Genomic DNA, 12,318 nt, shown 5'->3' on the forward strand with positions numbered 1-12,318 from the left:
TGAAATTTTCATTTATTTTATTTTTAAATATTTCTTTAATTATTTCTGTTAAGGATGTGTCAATTAAGAAATTGGAATAACCTGTTTCCGTCAATGTAAAATTTTTACTTTAAAAAATAATTTTCATGTAAAACCTTTTATAGTAAAAACTTAAAATTTTTATTTTCTTATTTTTTGGTGTTTGGCTCAAACCTTTGAAAAAAAATTGAAGAAAATACTCTCAAATAATTGACATGAAAAAAGACTTTGAACAAAACCTTTATTAAGAGAGCATAAAACCAGAATTTGTTTTTCAGTACAAAATTCTCCTAAATTCTATCCTCAAAGGTCCAAAATTTCAAAAAACGACTCAATGAATAAAATAACGGTAGGCATCCATTGATGCATTTTATCGAACAATTAACCGACAAGGAAAATAGGAGTAACGGTCACATCTTCGCATGAACTGAAATGAGAGAAACTATGCATCACAAAAGCAACAATCTATTCCAGCATCAAAAGCTTTCTCTATAACCGAACACTCTTGTTGTATATAATTTCAAAAAACGTTTTTTTGGACATTCTCAGATCAATAGTGTGCTCCTAAAGAAATGGCTGTCAAATTTATACACATTCATTTCAAATAAAAAATAAAAAGATTTGTCATTATAAATTTGTCATCAAGCACATCATTCTAATGTAATTTTTGTACAAAAAATCTGTTTGCAAATCACTCTCCGGTGTAAAATATTTCTGGGTAAAATTATTTTTTTAAACTTTTTGTACATCCTAAACATCAAAAAGTAATAAAAATATTTTTGTCAAAACAAACTGAGGCTAAGGGACCAGAAAATTTTACTCACTTAGAAAGGAAGGCTGAAAAGAGCACACACAGGGGCAAGCGGCAGTGACATTCAAAACATCGCCGAAGCAAGATGCCCGTTTTTTGCAACTTTTGCAGTTATTGAACACCCACGAAACCTCAAACCCATATTCCAGCGCCTTGTTAACGTCCAAGAATGAAAAATTCGATGCAATTTCAGTTCCAATCATCAATGGCCACGAAGAAATAGCAATGGTCTGGACAGTGCAGGAGTCGGCGACATCCCAAACCCTCACTTGTCCAGCTACAACATACGAGTAGCCTTTAAATGACGAGGAATTGAATCCATTGTCGCAATAATAAGACGTTGTGTTAATGTAATAACGAGATTTCATTGGATTTTCACAATTCAAGAACACTAGAAAGGTTACACCAGTCGAAGCAAAAGGATCTCTGAAAGTGAAGTTGTAAGGGGTTAAAGAATGAAGAGGGAAAGAGAAGCAAACGTTGTTGTTGGTTTGTATGTCGAGATCGACGAGGGGGATTGTGGAGTTGTTGTAGTTGATGGAGTGAACGTAGTATTGTGTGGAGTATAAGGATAGGATTGTGCGATTGTTCTCACAGATGTCTCCTCCGCAGATTTGTGTGTCGGAATGTAATTGAAAGGGGAAGGTGATGTTATGGATGTCTCTGCATGAACTGCCGATGAGCTGCTGGTTTTGATTGCTGCCATGGCCAGTTGTGGAAGACAGGAGGACAAGTACAACTAGAAGGGCTCTGCAATACATAGAAGCCTTCTGTTGAACATATATATATATATATATACACGCGGTTGGCACACGCGATGCGCGTGTAATTTAAATAAATATAAATAAAATAAAATATTTATCATATATTATGTGTTAGTTAAGTGGTAACAGTCTTATTCATTTGACATAAGTTTAAGGTTCAAATCCCCTCCCTTCATCTATCTATTTTTTTTTATTTTAAATAAAAAAATAAAATAAAAAAATAGACCCGTGACAGGATAAGAAACAAAAGTTTCAAGTCATCGTAAGGAGTGTTCACTTTATAATAATATAGATATAGATATATATATATATATAGAGAGAGAGAGGTGGAAATATGTTATGAATAGAGACAATTGTATGCCGAGTAATTGCTTTGTTTTTTTTTTTTTTTTTAATCGAATTTTTATCATTGTTAAAAGAAATTATTGGGTAGTATCGTACAGGGGAAACACATTCAAAAAAAAATAAAAAAAATAATAATAATCATACTATGGTACATATGTATCTTATATCTACGATCATTCGCATCAGTCTTAATAAATTTTGAGTCAAATTATAATTCAAAATTTACTTTTGTATTTTAGCTAGCCTATTTTTTATTCTAAAATTCTATTTTATTAAAATATTATGAACAAGCAAGTATAAACAAGGCCCAAAATAGCAACACAACAACAGTAGAGCAATAGAAGCGTCGAACCCACTAAGGGGCGGTCAACCGACCGGACGACCGATCAGGCCAAATTTGAGCATTTTCCTTCTTTTGTTACAGGACACTCACGGGACATCCAGCCATGGCTTTTTGGCCCAGAAAATATAATAAAAAATAAATTAACCTATAAACAGTGCCTTGCTTAATTAGGTGAAGCATTGTAGCAAAGTCAAAATGAATGGTTGTTATAGAGAGTCTGATGGAGCACGTATCTATAGGTTTTGCTCTCTATAATAGCTTCTGTTGGAGAAAATACCAGAAACTAAACTATATTATTGATAAATGATGTAAAGAAAATGAGATACAAATAGATCAGGCTGAGGCACGGATATCTCGTTTTCTTTAAGGAGATCAAGCCCACTGCGGTAGGAAGAATCCAAATACCGATGCAGCAGTCACAACACTATGACTTGTCCCCTCCAGGATACAACAGCCCGACCACTTGTCGTATGGTTCAAGCCAACTCTGCACAAGATGGTGAACCCAAAGCTCCACCAATAAAACACCCTTCTTGCTAGTAATCTCTCTTGTATAGAAAATAGTTGATCTATATAGATAGAAAATAGTAGACTATATATAGGCTATAAGGACCTTACAGTTACACCAAAAATAATGACCATTAAACAAGAAAATGGTTACACCAAAATAATGACCATTAACCAAGTTCATGAATTCTATTTAACCTCCATTTATGACCAAGAGGTTACCAAAGTAATAAAACCCCATTTATGAAAAAGATAAACCAATAAATAAATATAAGATATTAAAATGGTCCAACAATCCCCCACTCATTTTAATATCAACAAGGATAAAAATAAAAATAAGAGAGATTACCAAACAAAGATAGACTAGTATTCATCATGAAGGTGTGCTCTGCATTGAACCTTCATTAGTGAAACAGCAACCTCTACTCCAGAGTCAGTAGTGGTCTCAGACTTGAACTATGACTGCTTAGGGAAAATAAAGTATTACTGCTCACACATAATAGTCCAGGTGTTGACATGAGCTTTAATAGCCAGCACATTACGGCCTTGTGCTAATCTCAGTTTTCATGAGCATATTTGAGAATAAGCCTTGTTCTCATAGAAAGCGACCCCACTTTCATGCTCACATAGGTGAAATCTGTCAAGGATGTTCCTGTAATTTACACACCCCACTCAACAAGAGCTACAGAATTTCATTAAGAGTATAAAAACTCAACCCTCCAACATTACAGGACAAATGCACTTACATCACAGGGATGGATAACAAAATATTAAAGAGTGCATTTTTACAACCACCATATGATTCGTCCTTCCCATTGAACCTAGTTACATGATCTCTGGTCCCTAGGTTGGGTATCCTTATACATGGTTTTCGATTTTATAGGCTTCAAACCCATTCCCCTCGATGTATTCCAGACCCTATCTCTCGCCAAGGCCTTAGTTAACGGATCCGCAAGATTATCACAAGATATTACATAATTCACAGTTATGATGCCATTACTCAAAAAGGATCTCACATTACTGTGTTTCCTTCTAATAGGTCTGGATTTACCATTATAAAAATGATTGTTCACTCTACCAATAGCAGCAGTGCTATCACAACGAATTAACACAAGAGGAATTGGTTTTTCCCAAAAAGGAATTTCATGTAACAAATCTCTCAACCAATTCGCTTCCTCACATGCTGAAGCTAACGCTATAAGCTCAGCTTCCATTGTAGAATTAGCAATTATCGTCTGTTTTTTAGACTTCCAACATATAGCACCACCACCCAAGGTAAAAATAAAACCCGAAGTAGAGAGAGAATCACCTGACAAGGTGTTCCAATCGGCATCACTATATCCCTCAAGTACCGCAGGATACTTGTTACAAAACAAACCGTAATTTTTTGTTCCAAATAAATATCTCATAATTCTTCCCATGGCTAGCCAATGATCTCGACTTGGTTTGCTAGTAAACCTGCTAAGTACTCCAACAACATATGCAATGTCAGGTCTAGTACAGTCAGTAGCATATCTCAAACTATTAATCACTTCTTTTTCATTTGTTACAACAGATAAGTGTATGCTTGCATCAAAAGGAGTAGCAACATGTTTACAGTCTAGAAAATTATATTTCTTTAAAATTTTCTCAACATAATGCGACTGATCAAGAAAAATGCCATCCTTAGTCTTGGTAATTTTAATTCCCAAAATAAAATTAGCTTCACCAAGATCTTTCATATCAAAGTGGCTATTAAGCATATTTTTAGTCTCATTTATAATATGCAAATTAGAGCCAAAGATAAGTAGATCATCCACATATAGGCTAATAATCACATGTGCATTCTCACAAGTTTTATAATATATGCACTTATCACATTCATTAGTCTTATAGCCATTCTCAAGCATGCAGGAATCAAATTTCTCATGCCACTGTTTAGGAGCTTGTTTTAAACCATAAAGGGATTTAGTTAGCTTACACACTTTGCTTTCTTGGCCAGGCTCCACAAAGCCTTCAGGTTGGTCCATATAAATCTCCTCATCTAGATCTCCATTTAAAAATGTTGTTTTTACATCCATTTGATGAATTTTTAAATCATGAATTGCAGCCACTGCAATCAACAGTCTAATGGATGTTACTCTAGTAACCGGAGAAAAAGTATCAAAGAAATCAAGATCAACTTGTTGCTTAAAACCTTTAGCGACAAGCCTCGCTTTATATTTATCTATAGTTCCATCCGGTTTAAGTTTTTTACGAAGGACCCATTTACACCCAATAGTTTTACAACCTGGAGGTAAATCCACTAACTTCCATGTTTTATTTGAAAGTAGTGAGTCTATCTCATCATTTACAGCCTCTCTCCAGAAAATAGTATCAGGTGATGATAAAGCTTCTTGTACCGTATGAGGAATTTCTTCCACATTGTAAAGATAATAGTCAGGGCCAAAATCTTTTTCAACTCTAGCTCGTTTACTTCTTCTTGGTTGGATTTGAAAATTTTCTTTTTCTTGAAAAACTTGAGGAGTAGAAGAGTTAGGCATAGATAAAATATTTTCAGATCTTATTTGACCCCCACTATTTCTAGATTTGAAAGGAAATTTATTTTCATGAAAATTAGCATCACCTGATTCAAAAATAATATTATTTTCCATATCAAAAAATCTATAAGCTGTACTATGCAACGCATACCCAAGAAAAGCACAAGTGGTAGCTCGTTCACCCAATTTAGGTCGTTTAGGATCTGCAAGCCTCACAAAAGCTAAACAACCCCAAACCCTCAAATAACCTAGATTTGGTTTATGCCCCTGCCACAACTCATAAGGAACAATTTTAGTCTTTTTGTGTAGCACTCTATTTATCACATGGCAAGCTGTCAAAATAGCCTCACCCCAAAAATTTGAGGGAGCACCTGAATCAATAAGCATAGCATTCGTCAAGTCAATTAACGTTCTATTTTTTCTTTCAGCTACGCCATTTGATGAAGGTGAATATGGTGGAGTAGTCTCATGAATAATTCCCAATGACTGAACAAAAGAGTTGAATCCTAGAGATTCATACTCCCGGCCTCTATCACTTCTAATTCTTTTAATCTTTTTACCGAATTGATTTTCCACTTCAAGAAGGAATTCTTTAAATTTCTCAAAAGCATCACTTTTATTTTTTAATAAATATACGTTTGTATATTTTGAAAAATCATCAATAAAAGTGATAAAATATCGGTTACCACCCCAAGTTAAAATTCCTTCAAGCTCACACAAATCAGTATGAAATAATTTTAGCAATTCGGTATTTTTTTCAACACTTTTATGAGGCCTCTTGGTAATTTTTGTTTTACTGCAAACTTCACATTTCTCAAATTTTTTTGTCACTTTAGAAATTAATTCTAAACTACTCATGATTCCCACATATTTACTATTTATATGACACAAGCGAGCATGCCATAAATTAATAGAAGACAACATGTAAACCGAATTAGTAGATGGTTTATTAATCTCAACATTCAATTTGAACATCCCATCACAAGCATAACCCTTACCCACAAAAATACCCTTCTTGGTAATCACATATTGATCAGATTCCATAGTTTCCTTAAAACCAGCCTTATTCAACAAATAACTTGACATCAAATTCTTCCTCATGGACGGTGTATAAAGCACATCTTTTAAAGTAAGCACACGTCCAGAGGTGAATTTTAGATCAACCTCACCACTCCCAAGTATCTTGGTTTGACTAGAGTCACCAAGCATAATTGTTTTCTCATCATCACAGGGAGTATACACCTTGAACCAAGTTTGATCATAACAAACATGTCTATTAGCACCAGAATCTGCCCACCAACCGTCCACATAATTAACCATGCAAATGTCTGTAATCATAGCCACAAATGGCTCCTCGATAATGTTAGCCTTTGGGGCAGGTGCACGTTTTCGGAATTTGCAAGTTCGAGCAATATGCCCACTTTTGCCACAGACAAAGCATGTAAAATTTTGTGGAGGTGATGGACCTTGGTTCTTATCTGGATTAATCCACTTATTGTGAGGTTTACCATAATTCTTCATATTCTTTTTATAAGGCTTCAAATAAGCATTCTTGGAATTATGACCTTTGGGTAAGTTATTATTTGCTGAAACAAAGTTTACCTTTGTGGTAGAATTGCCATTACCCGCTTGTGTTATTAATGCATCTTGGCCTCTAGTCTCCTCTTCTACTCGGATGCGAGTGATCAACGTCTCTAAGGAAGTCTTATTTTGTTTGTGACGCATACTCTTTTGGAATTCTCTCCAGGATGGCGGTAGCTTGTCAACAAGTCCTGCAACTACCAAGTTGTCACCAATCTTGATGCCTTCAGATCTTACTTTTGCAACTATCATTTGGAAATCTTGTGCTTGTTCCACAACGGATTTTCCATCTACCATTTGGAAGCGGAAAAACCGGCCAGCTGCATACTTTTTTGCTCCTGCCTCTTCGGTATCATACTTAGTCTGTAAAGCTTTCCAAATTTTCTTTACGGAAGTGTAAGTGGTGTCATAGTAATCATAAAATTGATCAGCAAGGCAATTTAAGAGATAAAAGCGACATTTATACTCATCTGTATTATAGGAAGCCACTTTTGCTTCATGTGCCTCATAGTCTTCGTCATTCATCTCCTCGGTTGGGATTTTGTTCAGATTCTTTTCGGTAAGAACATATGCAACTTTCAAAAGGCTAAGGTAAAAAAGAACTTTTCCTTTCCACCTCTTAAAATGAACTCCTTTGAACTTGAAAGGTTTGTTGAGATCTCCAATTCCATCATTGGTTTTTTCTAGTACTTGTTCCATGTTTGATCTCCTTAAAATTGTTGGAGAAAATACCAGAAACTAAACTATATTATTGATAAATGATGTAAAGAAAATGAGATACAAATAGATCAGGCTGAGGCACGGATATCTCGTTTTCTTTAAGGAGATCAAGCCCACTGCAGTAGGAAGAATCCAAATACCGATGCAGCAGTCACAACACTATGACTTGTCCCCTCCAGGATACAACAGCTCGACCACTTGTCGTATGGTTCAGGCTAACTCTGTACAAGATGGTGAACCCAAAGCTCCACCAATGAAACACCCTTCTTGCTAGTAATCTCTCTTGTATAGAAAATAATTGATCTATATAGATAGAAAATAGTAGACTATATATAGGCTATAAGGACCTTACAGTTACACCAAAAATAATGACCATTAAACAAGAAAATGGTTACACCAAAATAATGACCATTAACCAAGTTCTTGAATTCTATTTAACCTCCATTTATGACCAAGAGGTTACTAAAGTAATAAAACTCCATTTATGAAAAAGATAAACCAATAAATAAATATAAGATATTAAAATGGTCCAACAGCTTCAAAGCCATTGTAAAGAGCCTGATGTCGATGCTCTAAAAAAGAAAATAATATAATTCCATATTTTTTGAATTATAAATAAAAATAAAAATTATCATAATTAAACACAATGAGACATAACTAAAGAATTTATGAGTTATAATTAAAAAAAATAATATAATTAATGATGCATATGGTATATTATTTTGAATGTGTGTATGTTAGAATTTTTCATCATATATATGTGATTTTTTTTATAAATGAAAAATGGTGATGTTCCTTCGGAATAAAAATCAGAATTATTTTTTAAATATAATAATTTGGCAGTCTATTAGAATATTTAAGTTTTTTTTTTTTTTTTTTCATATCTTGTTTGGTTATCAATTAATTATTGCACTTATACATTACAAGTCTAAAAAATGGATTTGTATACCATTTTCTAATCAAATTACAAGTGTTTCATTTTTATTTATCAATTAAAGCTTTGTTTGAGATTTAATTTTTTTGCTGAAATTTTAATTTATTTAGCAAAAAATAAAAAATGTTGTTTAAAAATGATTTTTTATAATTGTATGGAAAAAAAAAGTGAATAATAAGTTTGTATGACTTTTTTCTTAGTATTTTTTTAGTAATTTGTTTTTTTTAATACTTTTTTAAATTAAAAAATCAAGTTTTCAAAGGAGATGTAATTTATAAGGGAAATTTTATGGTGTATACCCTTTAAGGTGTGTACTATATGCACTTTTAGTTATAATTTTTGTGTTTTTAATTATGACTTGTTGTATTGTTAGTTATGATACGTATTGTTAGGGGGTGTTTTTTTCATAATCATTATAAGTATATTTATTTGAGTCACATCACCTCTCTACTTTTCTACATATCTTTTCATAAAATATAAAAAATATACAAATCCTTCCAAATACTCCTTTACTTGTGATATTATTTTAATTATGATTCAAGAATTATTTAATTATATCTCATGTGATATTTAGTTGTAACTCAATTTTTATTTATTTTTTTTAATTATGACTCTCATAATACTAAATTATGTCATTTATGATGATCACCCTCACAAATGGCCTTGCATAGTATTTCACGATTAACATAGATGGGTCACTAATATTCTATTCACAAAATTTTTCTTACTTGAATAGTTGGATGTATGGTATTTCAATACTAATTAATAATGAACTATTATTAGATAAAAGGAAATTTTATAATAGGAAAATTAGTGAAACAACCTTTTCTGACTTTGCATAATAAAATAGGTATAAAATATTTTTTTTTATTAGTTAAGATCCCTCAATGAATTTCTCTGTAATTATATCAAAGAAATTTTAAATCAGAAAATTTCTTTGTGAAAATTAAAATTTCTTTGAGTCGGACCAAAATTTCTCTGAATCCGGCCAACATTTCTCTGAATCAGACACAAATTTCTCTGAATCAAATTTTCTCTATGAAAATGTTTAGGGACCCCAATTATTATAAAAATATTATATATTATTTACCTTATGAAATCTTAATATCATGGATCTTAAAAAAAAATTCTTCTCCGATTTTATGACCGGTTTGTTTTTAGTTAAATAATATATAGTTATGACTTAATGTATTTGTGAAATTTTATTTATTTATTTATGTTATGAGTCATTATGAATTATAATATATTATTATTATTATTATTATTATTATTATTATTATTATTATTATTGTAGTGATGCGTGACGTTTTGATTTCAACTCCTGTGCTAGTATAGATATGGGTTTATCCGTTTCCAACCATGATAGGAAGTTTTAATTTTAGAGTTTTAAAAAAGTTTTAGTGATGTGGTAAGAGAGAAAAAAATAATAATAAAATAAAACAAAACAAAATAACAAAATAAAAATAAAAATATAAGCACACACATCACATCATATACGGGTCTCACTCCTTGCCATATCATTAGAACTCTCTTTAGAGTTTCAAAATTAGAACTCTCAATCTTTAGAGTTTCATAGTCAACAAAAAAAAACCAAGATCGATTTTTTTTTTTAGCATAAAACGATTGATAGGATTTAATTCATCTACTTTTAAGCGGATTCAATATTATGAACAAATGGATATAGATGAAATTTTTTTAAATCCGTTTATATTTAGACGGATGGTGAATGAGAGGCCACGACGACCATCCGACCTAACCTGATCAATCAACTCCCTAAGAAAATAATGATATATTTTTATACTTCGTATGTTAAAAAATAATATTATAAAAAAGTTTTGAATACATTTTATTTAGAAATAATATTAGTTACTTATGAAATATAAAAGTTTGACATTTATTTTAACTATAAAAAACTGGAGAACAAAATTTTTTAAACTCAAATAAGGCTCAAAAAAAATAAAAATTTACTCAAATAGTTTTTAAAAAAACATAACTTAATAAAGTCTAAACCGTCAAATCAATTACATCTATCCATTAACCCACATGTTCCGTCCAAACTGCATCCGTTAATTAAGCAGACAAATACATATTATTTTTTTCAATCCATTTAAATTCGAACCAATGATTGATGACAGGTGATCCCCATAACCAAGATAGAATTTGAGACAGAAATGTAAACGTGTGAGTCCTATTAAAGTAAAGGCAGGGAGACTTACGTATAGGTCCTACTAGGTGAAATTATTGTCCAATAGATCCTATAATAATTAATGATATTTTTTATTATACACTATTAAAAAACCTCACTAATTGTTAATTTTCAGCAATAATTTAAAAATTATCATAAAAATGTCACTAATTATAAGTTTTAGCAACGGTTTTAAAAAATCGTTACAAAAAAGCGTCAATAATTTTTAACTTTCAGCGACAATTTAAAAATTTTGTCACAAAAAAAGTCACTAATTATAAGTTTTAATAACAATTTATAAAAATTGTGACAAAAAAAGAAGTTACTAATTGTCAATTTTTTAACGACATATGTCAAAAATTATCACAACAAATATTTTTAGCAGTGATTATATTATAATTTATTTTTAATAGGATTTGATAGAAATTAAATCAAACTATTAAGAGTTATTTATAGTTAATCCTAAAGTTGTGAAATAATATTGGTCAAAAATAAGGAGATGGGTATGGAAGCCTCCTCAGTTAGACCTTAATAGTCAAAAGTAGTAAGCTTCAACTTAATTATTAAGGCCTCGTTTGGGAACAGGCTAATTTAGTAATTTTTTAGTTATTTGGCTAAAATATGAACTAAAAAAAACCAGTATGTTTGGGATGACTTTTTGGTTTTTTACGAAAAGATGCTCAAAAAGTAGAGAGAAAAGAGAATCTTTGATTTTTTGATATGAATTGTTGGCTTTTTGACTTTTTTAGTAACTTTTTAACTTTTTGGCTAAACCGGCCTGTTGCCAAACGAGGCCTAATTATCATATTCTAAAGTTTAAAAGAAAAGTAAAAAATAAAAATCTAAGGATATAGTATTAAAAATATAAATTATATTGAAGAGGTTTCATTATATTATTTAATACTAAATTTAGTAATTTTTTTAATTTTAAAAAATTATAAATTTACACATATGTGATGAAAGTCATTCTTTATAGACATAAAATGGAGATTATCAAAAATCCGTCAATTAAAAATTAAAAAGTAGTCAAGTTGATGATAGAGGTAGGTAAGGACCAACCAACCAACCCACTGAATTGATGGCTGAGAGGAAGGAGTAACATGACAACGGCCAAATCACCAAACATATAACAAAGAGAGAGAGAGAGAGAGAGAGAGAGATGAAACTTTAAAGATATTAACCAAGGGAACATTGTCATCTTCCTTCCTGATTCTCTTGGTCTTGAAACTCACAGTAAGACAAGATGAGTGCACATCCGTTGTCACTGATGGGCATAGCCCAAGTAAGTGGCCCAATGGGCTGTCCAAACAATTCCTAACCCAACTTAGGTCTAGGGGCCAGACAAGAAGAAGAGACAAGCAACCTCCTTCTATGAAGTCCACGGCATGACAACACTACCATAGACTTACGGCTGATACGACAGGTCGACTGACAGGGCACGGTAAGCGAAGAGGCCAGAAAGGTATGGAAGAAATCAATATATACAAGTAATCACTCTCTCTCTCTAACTACCTTCTACTTCCTTTCTAAGCTAAAAGCTTCCAATTTTTTACTAGAGACGGCTCTAACTTAAACATCGGAGGGTCCTCAAG

General features: G+C 31.9%; 1 protein-coding gene across 1 annotated transcript; it reads right to left on the minus strand.

Annotated features, from left to right (window-relative positions):
* Positions 1-834: 834 nt before the first annotated feature.
* LOC114263452 (uncharacterized) lies at positions 835-1,590 on the minus strand. Its single transcript, XM_082913946.1, has one exon. It carries the CDS (start codon positions 1,588-1,590, stop codon positions 835-837), a length of 756 nt encoding a protein of 251 aa, XP_082770072.1.
* Positions 1,591-12,318: the final 10,728 nt, after the last annotated feature.

Source organism: Camellia sinensis, chromosome 1 (genome assembly GCF_055761805.1).
Source record: "Camellia sinensis isolate YWXY chromosome 1, ASM5576180v1, whole genome shotgun sequence".
NCBI classification, from domain to species: domain Eukaryota; kingdom Viridiplantae; phylum Streptophyta; class Magnoliopsida; order Ericales; family Theaceae; genus Camellia; species Camellia sinensis.

Coding starts and splice junctions, on each gene's coding strand:
- LOC114263452 (XM_082913946.1), bottom strand. CDS start 1,590: ATGTATTGCAGAGCCCTTCTAGTTGTACTTGTCCTCCTGTCTTCCACA.